General features: G+C 39.1%; 1 protein-coding gene across 2 annotated transcripts in view; it reads left to right on the forward strand.

Annotated features, from left to right (window-relative positions):
* The first annotated feature begins 338 nt into the window (after positions 1-338).
* The window catches only part of Olfm3 (olfactomedin 3), a 215,543-nt gene continuing 193,117 nt past the window's right edge, over positions 339-22,764 (forward strand). The window contains exon 1 of one of the 2 annotated variants that reach the window (XM_045137887.1): positions 339-658. In XM_045137887.1, coding sequence (XP_044993822.1) covers positions 590-658 — 69 coding nt within the window. In that variant the 5' untranslated portion in view covers positions 339-589. Of the gene's footprint in view, positions 659-772; positions 857-22,764 lie in introns of those variants that run through there. The other variant, XM_045137888.1, reaches the window with a different exon arrangement.

The raw sequence follows: 22,764 nt of genomic DNA on the forward strand, positions 1-22,764 counted from the left end.
CTGGCAAATGCTAAATACAGCACCAGAGACAGCCCTCCTTTGGTTAAAAAATTCCCACCAAATAACCCCCCCTCGCCCCCCCCCCACCATCTCCTCAAAGCTCCTAAGAGCTGTAATGATGTCATATCCGTTGTCCAGGTCTCCACACCTCTCTCAGCAGTTACTGCTTTTTCTTTTAATTTTTTTTCTTTTTTTTTTTTTTTTCTTCTTCCTTGGGTCAAAACTTTTGAGGTGGGCTGGCTATCAAGCAGGAGTGAGGGAGAAAGGTGGACTGGGACAAGACACCGGGTGGAGGCGCTTCAGCACCTTGGCCAGCGCCCACTGCAGCCCAACCCAGCTTCGCTGGATGGAGCTCCAGGACTCCCAGCTCTGAGAATGCCTGCGGAATGATCGCCCCCCAGGGCGGCTGGCTCTGCTGCTGCTGCTGCTGCCGCCGCCGCCTCTGCCTCCACTCCTCTCTGACTGGCAGGCGGAAAGTGAAACTCACAGAGGAAGGATTCTGCAGCGAGTGGAGTGGCTGGCTACGGAAAAGAGAGTAAAGAGCGGGGGATAAAAATTAAAAAAAAAAAAAAATCACCCCAGATCAAAAATGCAGGCGACGTCCAGCCTTCACAACCTCCTGCTGCTGTTTCTGCTAGCCGGATTAGATCCTTCTAAGGTAGGGGGCAACATTTTGACTCTTGTTTGAAATAAATCTGTAATCTGTAACAAACCGGTCAGGATGCAAAATAAAGATGCCCCAAGGGGCAGAGGAGACGAGTCTTTCAGCTACCTGGCGGTGCCTGGTGCATATGCTCATGGCTTGGAACATAACAAGGTGAAACTATGTATCTATCGGGAGGAATAGCTCCTCAAGGTAGCGTCCTGGAGTGAGGGGGAGGGACCAGAGCGAATACGACGGGCATGGGCAGTGGGCAATGCAGCCCTTGGGGGCGGGGGGGGGGGCGACTGGATTTAGCTGGTTCCGGGTCCAACTGCAGAGTTTGCACTTGACACAATGCAATTTATAAACGTGGATTAGGAGATGGTGAACTGTTTCTTTGTTGAAAACAGAGAGCTTTCTCCAGCCGATGCGATGCTGATCAATAAATAATATACTCCCATCCCAGATGGGCTGCGGGTTTGTGTCCAAAACATTCCGGATGCTGCTTGTTCACACCGGGCAGAGCAAAGAGCTACGCTGCATGGCCGGCCGGGAGGCGCTGGGGAGAAGGGCTTGGGCTTGCCTCTTTCTTTTCATTAAAGGAAATTAGGGAACACGGGGTGACTTCTCATTATCAGTGCTAAGAGACGGGAAGTAAGAGACTGAATCAAACTAAGGAGAGGCAGTAGGAAGGGTGTGATAGAGCGGCCGAACTCCGAAAATTAGCTAGTACTAAATTAAAATGATGCTAATCTCCTTTGATAAAAGGCAGGAAGATAGGGAAAACATTTTCGGCAATATTCAACAATCATCTTGATAAGGAATGGTAATTTCAGAGCTTCAAGCATTCTTTAAAAAAATCATACTTCTCTGAAGTAAGAGATGAGGCATCTGATGCTGAGAGTAAGAGATAGTAAAAGCCCTTATTTATTTATTGAGCTAGTCAACAGCAACGAGACACTGCCGAAAACACGGTGCCAAATCATAATGTGATTTAAAGCTGCATTTTGGAATATAGCAAAGTAATGGTTAAGCCTTATGTTATCTCTGTGCCCTGTAAGGAAATTAAGTTTGCTTTCATAGGAGAATATAACTAAGATGCAACTAAGCATAATTTAACACTGTGGTTGTCATATTTCTGGGCCTACTGTAGTATATTGTGAAAACTGAGAATCACATCGTCTGTACTCATAATTACTACTGTTCACTTTCCATGTGTAGAGAGAGCTGGTGAGATCCAGACGGTTTTACTTGAAGCTGTATTTCTACATGCAGGGTCATTTTGAAGGTTCAGCATGTGTAAACCACCTCCCTGATCTTTATGGCATGTGTTGTGTTGCTTTAAAGCATTTCACACCTGGATAGGAGTGTTTTCTTTTTATATTTTAAATCTTGATTTCTATTTGCCTCCACCTGCAGTGACATATATTACACTGCAACTCTTATATGATGCTGGGTGAAAGTTTTGAATACATTCCTTCATATAACTCATTTGGGATACTCTTGATAAAATATGTTTTTTCAAAGTAAAATTAATTACTGAGTTAATCCAGAGTGAGTCACTGGGCATAGAGTGAGCTTTGTAATTTTTTAAATGTTCAAAGATGTTGAGTCTTTTAACAATCATACAGATGCTTTGAATCATGTGATATCCTTAATGCACAAATGTTTTCATGTCTGTCAACTTATTCTCTCTCTCTCTCTCCATATATATCCCCAAATAGGCAACCCATTTGGGCAAATCACATGTGCTCTAGCTTTGATGAGTTTGTCTCTGAATATCAGGTGGTACAAAACTTTCTCTTTTGGCCACATGCCACATTGAACTGTTGTTAATATTTGGTACCACTAAGTTGAGACATCCAAGGGAAGGAGGACATATGTTAATTTTTCAAATGGTCCTTCTCATTTTGTAATACTTCAAAACAGCAATGACAAAACAAAACAGGATATGGTAGTCTGTACTATATGACATTATGTTGTCTATGCTGATTTAGGTAAAAAGGTTCTCGATTTATAGACCCAATATTACTTTAGGAGAGACCATGTAGGCATGCTACTTTGATATGAGTTATCAAAATAGTTTTGATTATCGATTGTATCATCTCCATCCCCACTAAAAGCAAATTACACATAGCACCATCACACTCTCCAAGTGATTTTTCAGTTAGGTTATAAACTAAGCACTTGACTAACTTTTATTTATGACTTTTCTAGTTAAATATGTATAAATTGGAATTAGTTAAAAGTTATATGGTGGTGAAATTAAAGTGAAAGTCTCAACAACATACTACCTCAGAAGACCAGAATTTTAAAACAGAATAAATCATTACATAATGAATGGTACTAAAAAGAGTCAATTTTTTTATCAGTTACTTTTTTGCATAAGAATATGGTAAGATTCCATTTCATCATTATATTTCAAAAATATATTTATTTTCTTTGTTATTCTACCTTGTGACACTATTTTTTGTAAGCACACACACTGATTCACATAGATACAGACAAAACGGAAAAAATTGAGTAGCCCCCTTTAATATATGTTTCCATATGAATTAAATAGTTCATTTGAATTATGAGAGTTCTTCTTGAATTTAATTTACCTAAAAACAAAGCAACAGCAAAGTATGGACCTCATTCTATAGAAGACCATAAAATGCTTTATTGTTTTTTCCTTCTGTAATTAGAATTTCCCTATCTTCTGTGATTCTTATAAAGCGCATAGCTATCTGATAGTGAATTGTTAGAATATAAGTTTTAAGCTTATGTTAAAAATATGACTAAACCTCTACATTCATAGTACAATCTTTTAGTATGTACTTACTTACCTCCCTCTCATTTAATATATAAGAAAATTGGCAAGATTAACATTTCCTTCCCAAAGGAAGGCAGTTCACCAATCATTAATTATTTGTATTTTCATATAGACATATTGATTTTATTCTCAGTGAATTTATTTAAATTGTGTTTTCTTAATTAAAATCTAATTAACAAGTTTCCAGTTCCTTTTAGAAAAGCTCAAATTCATAAGGATATAACTTTGCCTATTTTCAAAGATGGTAATTAGTTGCACTTCTCATGGAGTCTCTGAATTATCGGCTGTGTGCCAAATCACCATTCACTGAGTAATGTTTTTAAACATTGAAAACCTGTACAGTTTCATTTATTTCTCAGTTGCATAAAAAAATGAACAGTTCTGGACAGGAAATTCCTGATGGTGGCTGCTAGATGGCATCTCAGTGCTTTTAAATGGGAGGCTTTGAGTTCAGTAATGACCTTGATCATAGGAGAGTGGACTTCTTTTTTAACAAGATTTAAAAAAAAAAAAAAGGACCATTTTTTGAACACTATAACAAAATAGTAATGCTCTCAATCAGAACCACAATAAACTGTGCTCTGCAATCTGAGCTATGAAGATAGGACGATAAAAACATGGCTGTGCAGGTTTCAAACAAAACATTTACACTCGAGCCAGACACTTGGGGAATAGGTCAGAAGAGGTTACCTGGGCAAAACTGCACATATTAGTGACTGCTGGACCTTAAGGAAGCCACGGTCATGTGATAAATTAATAGCAAGTTCCTGACTAAGGGAACCATGCCTCTATTGCTAACCTATTTCTCCAGCTACAAATATGTGAAACATCACCTTGATTCTAGCTCTCCCATCACAGACATAGAATATAACAGTGACTCAGCAATCTCTAGTACTAAGATACCTTTTATTCTGAGCTAAACACATAAAACTAGAATCTTCTTTTGAATTTTAAAATTCTACAAAGTGACATAAAAAAGCATGATGAGCATGATGAGCATTTCAATCATTCTACTGCTAAATGTCTCATAATGTTGACAGAATAGGATCAACCCAATTAGGACAGAGACTGTGGGCCTGTGGCATTTGGCAAAGATGTGTAATGATGCACCAGGCAGCCTGACATGGTGAGGAGGAACTGCCATGGAGCAGCGCTTTCTGCACTTTCACAGAGTGGATTCCCCTTCGCACCTTGTCTCAATCTACCGTCCCCTAGTGAAACTCCTGTTTTGGTAAAAGTAAATATTCATCTCGCTCTATTGTTGGGAAAGGTGAAAGCACAAATTACTTCTTCATTTTGCTTTTGCAACTTTGCTTCCCTGTATTTCTGCGCCGGGCTCTTGCGATGACCACTGCGATCCTGACACAGGGGACGGCATGCAAGGCCCCTCACTTCTGGTCCTGTCTTTGCTGCTGGGGATCTGTGCACTTACTCGATACTGGGGGAATCTGTGATCTCATGATCCTGGCTTATGAACACTAAGATTTGATTACAATCTATAATAAATCTTTTTAATGATAGTACGTTGTTCATCAAAAATTAACATATCTTCTTTAGTGTGTATACTTAGGTAGACAATAAACTTTAAGTGTCCAGAGGGGGAGGGGGAATCTAAACACCATCATGAAGTTGTTTTTTTTTTTTTTTTTTGAATATTTATTTATTTGAGACCAACAGATAGAGAAAGAGGGAGCTAGAGAGAGAGAATGGAGAGAATGGGCACACGAACGTGCACCCCCTTGTGCATCTGGCTAACTGGGTCCTGGGGAATCGAGCTTGGGTCCTTAGGCTTCACAGGCAAGCGCTTAACTGCTAAGCCATCTCTCCAGCCCCATCATGAAGTTTTTAATCATGTTTTTGGTGCCCAGAACTTTGAGTTGCTACTCTTGCTATATTACCCGCTTCTCCCCTGTGTATACATACATGAGCCATGTGTTCAGGTTCAGTTGCCATCATCCATCAAAGCTTGTCTGTGACAAGATCATTTATCAATCTAGTGGTACTGAAGGCCAAGGGTTCCTACGTCAACCCCAGCCCTATTTGTAATGAAACATTGCCTTGTGTAAACTAAAGTGTACACTTATTTCCCATATAAAAAGTTGTGCCTCACACTGTATAGGCGAGGTGCTTACAAAGCGAGTACACTCCTAATTTTTTTTTTAACACTGACAATTAAATTATGTTTGACAAATTCATATGCATTTTGATTCATTCTTACTGACCTTCTCTCTTATTTCCACTTTTACTTAAAGTAATTTTTCCTACTAAATATACTTCCTACTTCCATGACATTTTTTGGACCCACTAATGTAGATACATCAGGATCAACTGCATAGTATAATCATGGGTAAAAGTAAGTTTATGGAGAATGGGGAGTCCTCCAGTAGTGATATCACTAAAAAGAATTGACATCCTCTTCCTGCAATCATTACTGTTCATTATTTACTCTTGGAAATACAGGGTGTCATGGAACCTTCCCTCACCAATGATGAGATATTAATAGGCTTATTCATGTATAGCAAAACCTCATCTGCTGAGAGTCCATGAGCAAAGTAGATTTGTTGTAACCAGAAGATGGCATGCTGCAGATTCTCTTCTGGGCTCTTGCTCTTACATTATTTTTCTGCCCCTGCTTCCACAACTTTATATTACACACACACACACACACACACACACACACACACACATATATAAACATATATTAGAAAAAAGGAGTGAGTGGGACTGCAAACTACAAAGAAAGGCATCATAGTTACTCAAGCATTAATTAAGCAAGATGTTACCTAAAAAATAAAAAGCAAGCAAAACTTAAATGCTATAGTGAAAAAACTGAGCCTGTGCATCTTCATGTATGAAAAAAAAATTTCATAGTGGCATTAAAGTGGGAAGGTAGTATCAGAGAATTCTTAAACATGTATTACCTGGTTTACATCTGAAATATGCTATTGAGATGTGCTCTCTGGACACTGGAGTACAATGAAAGCTTGATATGAGTCTGCCCAGTCCATGTTACCTTTCAGTGAAAAAGATCTGAAAGATTATTTCATTATCACCATTCTCTAACCAAGTAAATTAAGCAACCAGATTGGAGTACGATTTATAAAGTTAATGCTATCATGACAAGTAATTAACTAACTAGTTAATTTTGCAATACAAATGATTGGAGCCAGGTCCTTTATAAAGTCACATTTTTACAATATAATGTTTGAGATTATATTTCCATATTACTGTAAAATCAGAGGTAAAGCATGAAATCTTCATGTTCTCACAGTACAACTTGTTCATAGTTAAACACCCTGAATAAAACCCAGTTTTCATAATGCTATATTAATATAATGGCAATGGAATTCATATGATTACTGATAGTATTAATATATGAGAATATATTTAAGGCATAGAGTTATATACAGATACTCTGCTTATTTTAATCAAACTACAATCAAATCCAGAGCTTTTGTGTACCACATATTAAGGATACATCATCATTATAAACACATCTCATGCCCCTTCCCTCTGGCTGCTATCTCTTAGCTTTTAGGAAGAAAGCTTGTAAACTTATGAGAATAGCTTCTTAGAGCCACACTATAGTTTTGGTGAAGGCTCCAATCCACTGTAACAAAGTATATCATATTTATCTAATAAGGCATGTTAGAAGTATCCTAGAAAAAAAAATAAACACAGAAAAAATTATTTCATAATATTAAAACCAGACCAGGTTTTAAAAATGTAGATTCTTTTTAAAAAGTATTTTATTTTTATTTATTTAACAGAGAAAGAAAGAGAGAGAGAATGGGCACACCGGGGCCTCCAGCCACTGCAAATGAACTCCAGACACATGCACCCCTTGTGCATATGGCTAACATGGTCCCTGGGGAATAGAACCTGGGTCCTTTTGCTTTGCTGGCAAACACCTTAACTGCTAAGCCATCCCTCCAGCCCTAGATCCTTTTTTAAAAAACAAGACATTTTTATTGATTATTTTTATGTATGGATATAATGTATTTTGCTTCAAATCCCTTCTTATTATTCCCTCTTCTTCCACTCCCCCCCCAAAACCATTGTACTGAACACATTTTTTCCCTCCAAATAGTCCTTTCACTATATTTGTTTGCTTGTTTGAAGCAGGGTCTCACTCTAGCCTAGACTGAACTGGAACTCCTCTATAGTGCAGATTGGCCTTAACTCATGACGATCTTCCTACCTTCAGTCTCAAGCCTTCTAAGTGCTGGGATTGAAGGCATGAGCCAACATGTTCAGCTGGAAATAGATAGTCATAAACAGAAAATCTACCAGGAGATTAAAAACTGATTTTTTAATTCAGTATGCCAATGATAGTATTTTGCGTATTTGCAAAAATGCCAATGATAAAGTAATTTAATTTCTCAAAAAAGTTCAAATGTGGTATTAAATGAGATAAGGAAGGAATTTTTGCTGGTGTAGTGGTGCATGCCTAAATTCCAGCACTCAGGAGGTAGAGATAGGAAGATCGCAGTGAGTTCCAGGCCAGTCTGAGAGTACATAGTTAATTCCAGGTCAGTCTGGACTAGAGGGAGACCAAGAAAGAAAGAAAGAAAGAAAGAAAGAAAGAAAGAAGGAAGGAAGGAAGGAAGGAAGGAAGGAAGGAAGGAAGGAAGGAAGGAAGGAAGGGACTTTCTCATTTTAGCAAGTTACTGAGTCTAAAATGTTCAAGGCAAAGGATCATGGAGAAAAGATTACATCTAGGAAGATAGCTTCTTGGCTCTTCTTTTTTTTTTAATTATTTATTTATTTATTTGAGAGTGACAGACACAGAGAGAAAGACAGATAGAGGGAGAGAGAGAGAGAATGGGCGTGCCAGGGCTTCCAGCCACTGCAAACGAACTCCAGACGCATGCGCCCCCTTGTGCATCTGGCTAACGTGGGTCCTGGGGAACCGAGCCTTGAACCAGGGTCCTTAGGCTTCACAGGCAAGCGCTTAACCGCTACGCCATCTCTCCAGCCCCTTGGCTCTTCTTATTAGGACTTATCTTTCATGTCTTATCAATAGAGACTTCTAGAAAATTCTTAGCATGGCCTTCACCCTGATCACTTCTGTGGATGTTGCTCATCCAATAGCAAATTTACCTGTATAACTGGTGAATTTATTCTTTTTTTTTTTAAGTTCAACCCATGTAGATTACAAGTCAAGCAATAAATTTATGAAAGCAACAAAGCAACAATAGTACCTCTGGTATACATTTTTCATGAATAACTAGTATTTTAAAAATTATTAGTTAAAAATTTTTGTACAACATTCCATAACGAGATTAGAATGATCTCTGACTTGCTATAGAATGTCACATGCTATTGGATGACTCCAAAATAAAGGAGCAACATATAATTAAATCCATGCATGGTGCATGTAATTTTAATGACACTAATCATAATATTCACAAAAAGTTGTAGAAATATTATTTATTTATTTATTTATTTGAGAGAGAGGAAGAAAGTCAGAGAGAGAGAATGGGTGTGCCAGGGAATCCAGCCACTGCAAACCAACTCCAGATACATTGCCACCATGTGCATCTGGCTTACATGGGTCCTGGGGAATTGATCCTGGGTCCTTTGGCTTTGCAGGCAAGTGCCTTAACTGCTAAGCCATCTTTCCAGCCCCAATAATTTTTAAAATAGAGGCATACACCTTTAATCTCAGTACTTAGGAGAATGGCTTTGGAGGACCATGACTTCATGGTTAGCCTGGGACTGCCTTGCCAGGCCTTGTCTTAAGCATCCCTTCTCCAAGGGCAATAACAGCAGCAAAAATTCCTTCAGAACATTTATCTCTCTTCAATTTAAAAACAGGGTGCTGCAATGCACGTACCATAGAGTTTTGCCTTCTCTTACTCGCATACCAAACTTTTGGGAGAATAAAAATAAGGTTAGTGGAAAAGCCGCAGATGCTGTTGTATTGCTGTTTTCTCGCTCTCCGGAAAGCTCTTTCCTTTTTGCCCATATGTCAAGATTTTACCTATGCTTTAAGATGCAGCTCTAAATATCACTCTTCTCAAAGCTGTCCATGATACTTCTTGTGCTTCAAAAGTAGTAAAACCTGAGAAACTAAGACTATAAAAAATCATGTTTTCTCCATTTCTTTTTCCACAATAGCTTCTGCTGTTATAACTCTCATGGAAGTGGTTTGATGAACTTGAGTGAAATTTGTTTTTCCTCTCCCAAGTTTGAAAGATACTTTCTTTTCTATAAATTTTAAAACATTTATTACTTAAGCTACATTTATTATTTATTTATTTGAGAGCAAGAGAAGAGAGAGGCAGATGAGAGAGAATGGGCATACCAGGGCCTACAGCTGTTGCCAATTAAATCCAGACACATGTGGCACCTTGAGCAGATGACTCATGCAGGTCTTGAGGAATTGAACCTGGGTCCTTTAGCTTTGCAGTTCCTTAGCTGCTAAGCCATCTCTCCATCGCTTTTTATTACATTTTCCCCTTTGATGTTATTTTGTTTTATCTGCCTTACCAAATGGTAAGGTATTTATTTCTTTGCATCTCGCATAGTAAATTCTAGGAGTAGGCTCCCTTCCCTGTGCCTTAATCATTATTTTTTTTGAGGGGGTATGGATTCGAGGTAGGGTCTCACTCTGTAGCTCAGGCTCACCTGGAATTCACTATGCAGTCTCAGGGTGGCCTCGAACTCTTTGCAATCCTCATGCCTCTGCCTCCCAAGTGCTGGGATTAAAGTTTTGTGCCCCCATGCCCAGCAATAAATCATTGTTTTTGTCCTTTACTCTTCAGCAACTACCATAGGTCTTTTTCTTCAGTCAAGATATTTTATATTTGTGGAGTGAACAAGCAAATTTATTAGTTAATTAAGGAACAGATGAAGGGTTTTGAATCATGCTTAAATAAATGTATGGCCATGATCTCTGGTTTAGTCCATTCTTCCATCATACCAGATATTAGGTGCAGGGAAATGGGCACATTTAGGAATCTTATTTTTAAAGGCTTAAAACATTTGTATGAGGTTACTTGATGAATGATGAAGAAACTTATCTTTTGTTTTGTTTTGTTTTGTTTTTGTTTTTCAAGGTAGGGTCTCACTCTAGCCCAGGCTAACTTGGAATTCATTGTGTAGTCTCAGGGTGGCCTCGAACTCAGAATGACCTTCCTACCTCTGCCTCCCAGGTGCTGGGGATTAAAGACGTGTGCCACCACGCCCGGCTAGAAATTAATCTTTTTAAAGCTTGCCATTATTTCATCCTTGATCCACCATTGTTAGTGGGTGGTCTCTGGGATAAAGCAGCCTGAACAGTACTGGCAAGAGTCTGCTATGCTTCTTGAGACCTAATGGGTGGCCTACCGTGTGCCCCCCCTCATGACGATAGGGCATCTTACTGAAAACTGTTCATGTGTTCTACATGAGCTTACAACTCTCATTATTGTGCATCTAGGCAAATACATACGCGTTACTCTGACTGCCTTTAATTTACCTACTGGCTTAGCTTCTTTTGGTATATCAGGATATTGCCTCCGCTTTCTGTGCCTGATTCAGGCCTCAAGTTCTTCCTGTAAGAAACCATTCTGTTGAACTTATAGTCTATATTTTTATAATGCTACTGTATAAATAAAGACAGCGTTTCTAAGACAATATCGACAGAAGGTGGCAGTGTTAAAAGTGGTTTTAGGGCTAGACAGATGGCATAGCGGTTAAGGCGCTTGCCTGCGAAGTCTAAGGACACAGGTTGGATTCGGCAGTACTCACATATCCTAGATGTACATAGGGGCACGTGCATCTGGGGTTTGTTTGCAGTGGCTGGAGGCCCTGGCGTGGCCATTCTCTCTCAAATAAATAAATAAATAAATGTGAGCTATTTTCAAAATCTCTTAATATGATTTTAATGATGTAAACAGTAGGTATGATAGAATTTCATATGTATAGACATGCATATATATGAACTATATGAATTATTACTTTCTAATCACATAGTTCAATACTTTCTAATTAACTCTGTAGGCTAAAATGCTGCAGAAAAAAAAAAAATGCCGGTAATAAAACTGTTTAAACAGCCCAAATAAACAGTTATGGAGATAACCCTAAGGGAAGAGGATAAATTGAATAGACAATCCTTTTAATTTTTCCAACGAAGTTGAAGATGATTAAGAAGCATTATCCTGTGATAATTTAAATAGCATTACTAGAGGGAGCAATTGCAGATGGCAGGATTGCTTAAAATAGAGAGTCGGTATTAGAAGCATTGATTCACTCGTACCAAATGTCACTGGTGAAATATTGCCTTACAAAAGATGGGGCCCTTCTCGGGGAATGACCCATTTCTATGACTGCGTAGGGAATTGCTTATCTGGAAATAGAAGCAATGGCACTTTCATACCAAATGGGTTTTGTGGCATGCTGGCTGCATCCCAGTGCATGACACTGTGGCTCAAACCTTTACAGAACTATTATGTGGCTCACGATTTGCTAAGGATGTTTATTGTATTTATGATATACACGGTGCTGCAGTAGAATTCTACACCTTTCAAGTTCAGTGCTATACAAAAAGAGAATAAAATGACTGGTGCCATTTGCCAGATATCTTAAAGCAGTTCAGGGAAAATCAAAAAGAAATACACAGAAAGGTATAACGGTCACACCACGTAGAAGACTGTATAATACAATGAGTCAAAATTGGACAGAGGTTAGTTGAGGCTAAAGAATTAAGTGGATAAAAGGAATCAATAATTTAGCACCTCTCATTGGTGTCAAAGCATTATATCTTCCCTGCCGTCCAAAGAAAGAAAAGGCTTTAGGTCTAAAGATCTATCCCAAACTGAAAATAAAATTATATAAAACTGTAAGGAGCAGTGGAATTGGAATTAGTTTATGTACATCAGGGAGTTAAACACAGACAAGTATTTCTAAAGGAAAGATGGGCTGACACTTGGAATCCTGCACTCAGGAAGATGAGGCCAAAGGAGTGATGTGAATTCAATGTGCAGTTGGGCTTTAGGCTAATCGGGCAAGGGTGAATATAAAGAACCACAGAAGTAGTTTAGGAGGGTAGGTATTTGTTTCAACATTGACAAGTGCTTAAAGCCCTTATAGATCTCATAATGTGTGTGTGTGTGTGTGTGTGTGTGTGTGTGTGTGTGTGTGTGATTCATTCCTGGATATATAATTAAAATATTTGGTGAAGTTCATGCCCCTCCGCCAGCATTGTGTGCCGGCTACTGCCGACTTGCTGTGGGCTTTCAACCTCGAATGAAGGTTCCTGCTGAAATTCAACTATTCTTCAATATTTCTTGGTAACCAGAAATAGAAGGCAGAATAAAAATAAGACAAAAAAATTGTGTTATTTTTCCTTTCATTATTTGCATCTTAGTTTTCAGAGAGAGAAGCAATAGAAACTGAATTACACCTTGTCCATTTGCACATAATCACATTGGTAAATCAAATATCTCAAGAGATCAAACCCAAATGGTATTAATTTAGCATGCAAGATAAAGATAATGGGAGAGAAGAACAATATCAAGCCAGAGAACAGCGTAAGCTAAATAGGGAGTAGGGAAGCCGTTTGTGTTGGGAATGAGTACAGAATTAGCAGTGAGAAACCCTCCTGGAGCCTCATTCCACCTTTGTAACTAGTTAATATTCTGGATTTGTTGAGCAAACTGTAGCTTTTCTTTCATTTCCATTTCTTTAGGTACAAAATGGGCACATTGAATCACCAAATGCTCATTGAGGGGAGGGGGGAGTGTGTGTGAGCACACATTTTCACATGTGTGCAGTAGCTGCATGTGGAAACCAGGTGCATGCAGACATACATATACCTGCATGTAGAGGCCAGAAGACAAGCTAGAGGTCCTCCTCATGTGCACCCTCCTGATTTCTTTTCTTTTCTTTTCTTTTCTTTTCTTTTCTTTTCTTTTCTTTTCTTTTCTTTTCTTTTCTTAATCTTTCTTTCTTCTTTCTTTTCCCTTTCTCCTTCCCTTCTCCTTCTTTTTCTTCTTCCTCTTCTTCTTCTTTTTCTTCTTCTCCTCCTCCTCCTCTTCCTCCTTCTTCTTCTTCTTCATCATTTCTACTTCTTTTTCTTTGAGACAGAGTCTCTCATTGGCTTGGAGTTAGCTAAGTAGAATAGACTATTTGGTCATCCAGTCCCAGGTCCCTGCCTCTCTGCACATCCTCAGTACTGAGGATAAAAATGTGTGCTATCATGCTCGGCTTGTTTTATATTGTTCTAGGGTTCAAACCCAGTCCCTCCTGCTTGCCTGCATGCATGTCAAGCTCTTTGTGGGCTGAACTATCCCAACAACCCCCAAACACCATTTTATTTGTTGTAGATCATCCTACAGTGCCATATAATAATCATTGAACATGTGGCTCAGCATGTCCACATTCTGCTTCCTTTGGCTAATTCTACCAAATTAATTCCCATTAAACATAAATATCTAGACTTCCAATTTTGTAGAAAAATCTGACTTAATATATGATTAAATTATTATGACATCACTACATATATATGTATACATATGCATATATATGCATAGACACAAATATAGTTTTAATCCTAAGCTTTACAATGTGTTTAGCATTTATTCCCTATTCTCTTTCATTAGCTTTTGAAGATATTCTGGAATATAAATGAGGGTCATTGTATTTCTACTCGCTTTCCCTTACATAAATTAAAACAGAAGAGACTTGGGGTGAGCAGGCATGAGAGAGGCAATCTATTTCAATTTTGTATGAAAAATAAAACAAAGCCTAAAGCTCCTGTGATGCAGGCTTGCCTGGTTTCTCTCGACCTTTTCTCATATTAAAAAATGGGACATTATTCCAGAGAACAAATTTACTTTTAGTCAGACATAATAATTAGAACAATCCTTTTAAAAACTGAGGCATATTATTCAATTTTCTATTATTTAATTATGATTTTGGTTAAATATAATAAATAAAACCATATATTGACTTGGTAGGCAAATAATTTCCTCCCAAAGTGGGGCTGGAGAGATGGCTAAATGGTTAAAGGTGCTTGTTTTTAAACCCTGACAGATCAGATTTGATTCACTAGTATCCTTGTAAAGTCAATGCAAAAAGTGGCACATGCATCTGGACTTTGATTGCAGTGGTAGAAGCCCTGGCCTGTGTCTACTCCCTCTCTTTGTGTTGATGTGTTTGTGTCTTTCTATATCTCCCTCTCTCTTTTAAATAAACAAAATATTTTTAAATATCCTTTAAAAAGTCAACATTATAATTCCCCAAACCTGAGTGTATGTTATCTTAGACACTTAAAGGAGACTTGTGGGGGCCACTAAATTAAGACTCTTAAGATGATAATGCAGTTTTGTAGGGAGCCAAATGTAATCAAAATGTTCTTCATGGGCTGGAGAGATGGCTTAGCGGTTAAGCGCTTGCCTGTGAAGCCTAAGGACTCCGGTTCGAGGCTCGGTTCCCCAGGTCCCACGTTAGCCAGATGCACAAGGGGGTGCACGCGTCTGGAGTTCGTTTGCAGAGGCTGGAAGCCCTGGCGCGCCCATTCTCTCTCTCTCCCTCTATCTGTCTTTCTCTCTGTGTCTGTCGCTCTCAAATAAATAAATAAAAATTAAAAAATATATATTTAAAAAAAATGTTCTTCATAAGACATGAGACTCAATCAGAAAATAAGGTGGGGGATAGAAACTGACGTAGAAGACCACTTTCAAACTGACAAAATCAAAACAAAACAATAAATACTGTCTTTCTTTGAGAGCTGGAAAGCCAAGACAATGGATTATTCCACAGAGCATTCATTAAGGAATGCAGCTCAGAAAGCAGTTCAGTTTGAAGCTCATAAGATTCTTTTAATTTTTTCTTTAAATTTAGTTATTTGAGAGCAACAGACAGAGAGAAGGAGGGAGAGAGAGAGAAAGAATGGGCACACCAGAGCTTCCAGCCACTGCAAACAAACTCCAGATGTGTGTGCCCCTTGTGCATCTGGCTAACGTGGGTCCTGGGGAATCGAGCCTCAAACTGGAGTCCTTAGACTTTGCAGGCCAGCGCTTCACCACTAAGCCATCTCTCCAGCCCTCATAAGATTCTTTTAGACTTTAGATGCCACAGTGGTGAGAATAGTATTCATTGCATTGAACTAGGTTTGTGGTAATTTGGTACAGCAGTAATGTGATACTCACACCTTGATCTCCATGAACTAGATGAATAGGAACCACATTAGTGATTATGTCAATTAGCTTTTTGTTTTTACTCTAAACATGCTAGGGTTAGTTGACTTATGAAAAGGAATGTTTTGCTTTGGGTCATAGTTTTAGAAGGTGTCAGCCTATGCTTGTCCCCACTGTTCTTCCATTCCAGGCTGAGTGTCCTGGCTGGATTTTGTATGAGAAAAGCTGCTAGCCTCATGGGTGTGGCATGGAAAAGAAAGATGAAACAGTTGTCCCTTAATTCCTTCTCAGGGCACACTTGCAGAAACCTAACCTCTCCCAGGAGGTTTCTTTTACCTCCTAATGATACTACACTATGGACCAACCTTCTTTTTTTTTTTTTTTCAATTTATTCTTATTAGTTTTGGACATACTTAGTAAACAACACATATTGGTACCATCCTTTCCCTCTGTACATTAATGGGCCATTCTAGATCTAATGATAGTAATGATTCCAAAAATTCTAATAATTCTGTGTTCTATATGAATGTTAAGATCAGAGAGCCTATAGGAATTGTAATAGTCTGGAACTTTTCTAAGCTTATTTATTTATGAGAGAGAGAGAGGAGAGAGAGAAAGAAAGAAAGAAAGAAAGAGAGAGAGAGAGAGAGAGAGAGAGAGAGAGAGAGGAAGGAAGGAAGGAAGGAAGGAAGGAAGGAAGGAAGGAAGGAAGGAAGGAAGGAAGGAGTCATGCAGGAGCCTCTAGCCACTGCAAACAAACCCTAGACACATGCAGCACTGTGTGCACCTGGCTTATGTGGGTACTGGGGAATTGACACTGGATCACCTGGCTTATGTGGGTACTGGGGAATTGAAACTGGATCACCTGGCTTATGTGGGTACTGGGGAATTGAAACTGGATCACCTGGCTTATGTGGGTACTGGGGAATTGACACTGGATCACCTGGCTTATGTGGGTACTGGGGAATTGAAACTGGATCACCTGGCTTATGTGGGTACTGGGGAATTGAAACTGGATCACCTGGCTTATGTGGGTACTGGGAATTGAAACTGGATCACCTGGCTTATGTGGGTACTGGGGAATTGAAACTGGATCACCTGGCTTATGTGGGTACTGGGGATTGAAACTGGATCACCTGGCTTATGTGGGTACTGGGAATTGAAACTGGATCACCTTGCTTATGTGGGTACTGGGGATTGAAACTGGATCACCTGGCTTATGTGGGTACTGGGGAATTGAAACTGGATCACCTGGCTTATGTGGGTACTGGGGATTGAAACTGGATCACCTGGCTTATGTGGGTACTGGGGAATTGAAACTGGATCACCTGGCTTATGTGGGTACTGGGGAATTGACACTGGATCACCTGGCTTATGTGGGTACTGGGAATTGAAACTGGATCACCTGGCTTATGTGGGTACTGGGGAATTGAAACTGGATCACCTGGCTTATGTGGGTACTGGGGAATTGACACTGGATCACCTGGCTTATGTGGGTACTGGGGAATTGAAACTGGATCACCTGGCTTATGTGGGTACTGGGGAATTGAAACTGGATCACCTGGCTTATGTGGGTACTGGGAATTGAAACTGGATCACCTGGCTTATGTGGGTACTGGGGAATTGAAACTGGATCACCTGGCTTATGTGGGTACTGGGGAATTGACACTGGATCACCTGGCTTATGTGGGTACTGGGGAATTGACACTGGATCACCTGGCTTATGTGGGTACTGGGAATTGAAACTGGATCACCTGGCTTATGTGGGTACTGGGGAATTGAAACTGGATCACCTGGCTTATGTGGGTACTGGGGAATTGAAACTGGATCACCTGGCTTATGTGGGTACTGGGGAATTGAAACTGGATCACCTGGCTTATGTGGGTACTGGGAATTTAAACTGGATCACCTGGCTTATGTGGGTACTGGGGAATTGCAACTGGATCCTTAGGCTTCATAGGCAAGTGTCTTAATTGCGAAGCCGTCTCTCTAGCCCTAGTCTAGAATTTTTAAGGATTCTAGTTATTATAGAAATAGGAGCTAAAATGCTTTCTAAAGAAGATCCTAGTATAAGAGAGCATATAAACCTATTTGGATTTCATGGTAAGTTGTTGCTTTCCTAGTTGACACATATAAGATACAGCGTAAGTCTTTTTGCTATTGTTAGGTAGAAAACGATCCATAGCATTGAGTGGTTGTCACTTCATGCCTTTGCTACTGAAGGACTTTTGAAAGCATTCAATGACAGATTCTTTGTATTCACTTTGTAGTCAACACTTGGCATTGACAATACAGCACACAGGTGAATAGGATTCAGCACCAAGGTGACGATGATCCCAGATTCAGTGACAGAATGACTATGGCTTCTCCCTCATTTTCTCCAGTCTGATTTGACTAAGGCACTGACAAACCTTGAAATCAATTTATTTAGATAAGAATATATGTTACATGAGGTAAGTAGCTACAATGGTTGCTCAATGATATTTCATACATTATAAGCTGTATCTTTCTTAATATAAATTTGAGAAAAATCACACCATTGTGCTTCTTTATTTAAATTTAAACCATTAAAATTTTTTTAAAGCCAACCATAGCAGACTCTCACTTATAATTCCAGCACTGAAATTGCTAAGGTAAGAAGATCACATTGAGTTCAAGGCCTGCCTGCACTACAGAGCATATACGAAGACAGGGCAGCCTGGGCTGGGGTGACAGAGGCCCTGAACCTGAACGCCCCCAAAGAATTAAGTAGTGTTTAGCTTAAAAATATGTGAAGTGAGGGAGCTTGAAAGATGGCTTTGTGATTAAAGACTGTTCTTCCACAAACCTGACTACCTTATCCGTAGTACCCAGGTAGAAACGCCCAGTGCACAATAACACAGGCTTCTGTAATTCCAATGGCAAAAACAAGACAGGCTTGTCTCAAACAAGGTGCAACAGGAGGATCAATACATAAAGGTTGTCCTCTGATCTCCGAACATGCAACGTGTAGGTGTGTACACAGACACACATACATGTGTGCACGCACACACATTTTTTTAGTACGCAAGGGGGGTCTTGGAAGATTGCTCAGTGTTTAAAATGTTTGCCAACTGCGTGAGAAATGAAGACCGTGCCCCAGAACACATGTAAACCAGATGGAATATCAAGAGTCTATACTCCCAGCACATGTATGGCAAGGTGGGAGGCAGCAGCAGAAGACTTCCTGGAAGCTGACCTGGCACATGCAGAGGCAAAGAGCAAGAGAAATAAGGCAGGAAGCAAGGGATGACACCCAAAGTTGTCTCCCAGCCTCCACACGTGCCCCCACGAACACGCATTCACATAGACCCACACATGCACAACGATAAATGAACTGAGAAATGCATAAGTAAAACATATAAGGTGAAGAAAACCATGAGTTTTTAAACCAATGATTCACGAGGATTTGAATTATCACATGGAATAAACAATTCTAATTCAGTATGAAATCTGTTTTTTTTTTCCCAACGAACATGATCATCAGCTTTCTAGGAATAAGAAGTAAAATTACTTTTATAGAAGCATAGCTAGCTATCCTCACTGAAGTATAATTAGAAGTTTACTAGTCACTGTAATTGTGTATGATACAGCTTGTTGTGGAGACTTGTGTAGGAAACAAAGAGAAGACAGGAGATAGGTGCTTTCAGTAGATTGAGGCACAAGAAAAGAAAATCCTGTGGAAAGGGATGCTTAAAGAAAGATCAGTTATAAAGTGAAGGAATGAAACAGCATGTATGGAGTCACATAAAAATAAAAAAAAAAATAGTATGCAAGGTCCTGAAGAGCTATTTTTACCTGAGTTAACTTATTTCTGTAAGAAACAGAAGTTGATCCAGATGGGAAGAATGAGAACTTTTGGTGGCATTAAAGTAGTAGAGGAGTGATTAACAAGGAGTCAAAGATATGGCTTGCACCCAATGAAGTTGTCGTGGAATTTAATTATCTTTACCTTAAATAACAAAATGACAAAACAAGAAAAGCAAGATGTAGCATAAATTAGTTATACTATTTAGGTTACCCTCCAATAAAAAAAAAAAAATCCAACAAAGCCATTGTAGAAATTGTGTATATACACACAGGAGAAGGAGAAACACAGAGGTAAGATACAAATGACAAAAGCAGAGACTTGTAAGAAATGGCTCGTGTGATTAAGGAGGCTGACAAGGGTCACGCTCTGCAGTTGGCAGCATAGAGACTCAGGACAGCTAACAGTGTGTTACCAGTGCAGAATGCTGCAGGTTCCAGAATCACTGCTTGACGAGGTCTCCCAATCCAAAGATTACTCTCAAATAGGGTCACCGGAACAGACACTTGCAGGATAAAGTGTCCCCACATATCTGCGCAGTCTGCTATTGCTCATTGAAGGTGATGTGTAAAACTATCATGGTGTTAACTAAACGATCTATTCAGCTAGATAAGTGCCTAGGGAACCTCTGTCTGCTACATTCCTAGCCAGCTAGCCTGGCAGGCATCCACGTGCTTTAACTGAAAATGTACATATCTTACCTCAAGATCTCTGTAATTCCATCAAGATCACCAGTCTCCTCCTGGTGCAAATCATGCAGGTTGGCCTCGTGAGAATTGTCACTGAAGAGTCTTCAATTGTGTTTGAAGTTTCCATGACTGTTCCTCAATTGTATTATGTTAGTTACTTAAATTATCATAAATTCCTTTACAACTAGTGTGCTATTGGACTGGCTTTTGCCAAATAATCTCTTACTGTACATTCAGTGGACAAGACGATCCTGGCTTTGTTAGTTTGGCTTCAACTAGGAATCACCTGAAACTTTTAGTGAGTCTATTTGTTGATTTCAGACTTCATTGATCACTTTTTTCATGATTCAAAAGTCACTCATCGGGGTTGGAGTGATAGCTTAGCGGTTAAAGCACTTGCCTGCGAAGGCTGTGGACCCAGTTTTGATTCCCCAGTAGCCATGCAAAGCCAGATGCATAAGGTGAAACATGCATCTGGAGTTTATTGGCAGTGGGTAGAGGCCCTGGGATGTCCATCATCTCTCTCTCATAAATAAATAACATATAAAAAATTAAATAAAAAGTGTTCATCTTTTAAAAAATATTTTTTTATGTAACTAATTTCACTTTTATTAAAGCAGATTATTTTTTTAATTTAATTTATTAGTTTTCTTTTCAGTAAATACAGGCAGTTTGGTACCATTATTTAGGCTCATCTGTGATCTACCCCCTCATATTAGACCCTCCTTGTTAATGAAAATGGGTCATGCATTGTGGAGTTAGCCCCCAGTTATTGGTATGATAAATGTCTCTGCATATCATGACCCAACATGTGACTCTGACATTTTTTCCACCCCCTCTTCCGCAAAATTTCCCTGAGCCATGTTGGGTTCATTTTTGGTCTGCTTCTTTTATATTTGTTTATCTGTTTGAGAGAGAGAGAGAAAGACAAGTGAGACAACTCTAGATGCATGTGTCACATTGTGCATCTGTCTTATGTGTGTCCTAGGAAATCTAATCTGGGTAGTTTGGCCTTGCAGGCAAGTGCCTTAACTGCTAAGCCATCTCTCTAGGCAAAAAATAAAATAAAAGAAAAGAAATTTGCTTTGTCTTTTCTCCATTTTCATTCTTTTTCTTCATTCATTTTTTTCTTTTCATTCATCTATTTGATGAAAAATGCAATAGGTTCCATAATAATGACAAAAATTCATATTCAAAAGTTGAAGCCATCTAAAATAATCTGGCAAGTTATAGGAAAAAAGTAACAAAATGTAAGTGTAAATTCATCCTTTGATTACATAACTGTACCACCAGGAACAGAAAATCAAGCATTTCAGTGTAATTTTAGGCTGCCATGTACCTGGTGTTCTGGAACATAAAGACGGAGCTGCGATCCACACGACACAAATGTTTTCCACTATGAAGATTGCAATTTCAAACAAGACAAAAGAACAAAATCTATGTGAGATGATATTGCCTCATCTGCAGGGAAACAAAATGAAAGAGGGAGAAATGAGAAGCAGGTTGTAAGATAGGAAGAAAGGCCCAGAAGACCTCTTAGAGTGCAGACAACCCCTGAGGAAAGGATTAAACCAGGCACTTTGTTATGTGGGTATGAAGAAATAAAAAAAAAATAAAAGTACAGATGTAATAAAGCGATAACACTTTAAGTGCCTTTGAGGAAAGACAAGATTTCAACCGACCCTCAGTGGGAATATGTAGGAGACTGGAAGGAATTGTGGTCCAGGAGTTAGTAGGCTAGCCAGGTGGATGAAGGTAATTTCAACACTCAATGAGATGGAATGGTACCAGCTAGTTTTATTAGTTTAATAAGAAATATGTCTCTTTAGAAGGGAAGTAACTGGTAGAAGATATAAGGAGTCTGACTTTGGAGATGCAAGTTTGTAGTGTTTTATAGAGATTCGAATATATAGCTTAAAGAGATAATTTCTAGTTATCATTCAAGGGGAAGTCTGGACTGGATATACGGTCATCTTGGAAGACAACATCTGAATAAGATTTAAGTCCACAAAACTGGAGGGTATTACCAAGAGCAGTAGCTTGAACACAAGATATGTAGAGCTAAAACACTGAGGAGAAACCAGCCATAGAAACTAACAAGGAATCAAAAATATAGGATAAAACCTAGAAAACACTGACGCTAATATATTAAGAAAAAAATGTGTGAAGGAGAAAGAAGAAAATTGATCACTTTGTGTAGAAGAAATCCCTGGTGACATAGTTAGTACTTGTAATAACCTGATGGTGGAAGAAAATTTATCTTTTTAAATCTTTTTTTAATAATTTCTATTATTCTTTAAAGAGTATATCATTTGGGGGGTTTATTTTTATTTATTTATTTGAAGGCAATAGCCAGAGAAAGAAAAAGGCACATAGACAGACAGAGAGAGAGAGAGAGACAATGGGCACACCAGAGCCTCCAGCCACTGGAAAAGAACTCCAGATGCATGTGCCCCCTTGTGCATCTGGCTAATGTGGGTTGTAGGGAATCAAGGCTCTAACTGGGGTTCTTAGGCTTCACAGGCAAGCACTTAACCTCTAAGCCAGCTCTCCAGCCCCAAATTTCTATTATTTTTAATTTGAGAGATGGGGAAGAGGGAGTTAAGGGGTGCACCAGGGCACTTAACCACTAGAAATGAAACCCAGAAGCATGCTGGGGAATT

Source organism: Jaculus jaculus, chromosome 19, assembly GCF_020740685.1.
Source record: "Jaculus jaculus isolate mJacJac1 chromosome 19, mJacJac1.mat.Y.cur, whole genome shotgun sequence".
Lineage (NCBI taxonomy): Eukaryota > Metazoa > Chordata > Mammalia > Rodentia > Dipodidae > Jaculus > Jaculus jaculus.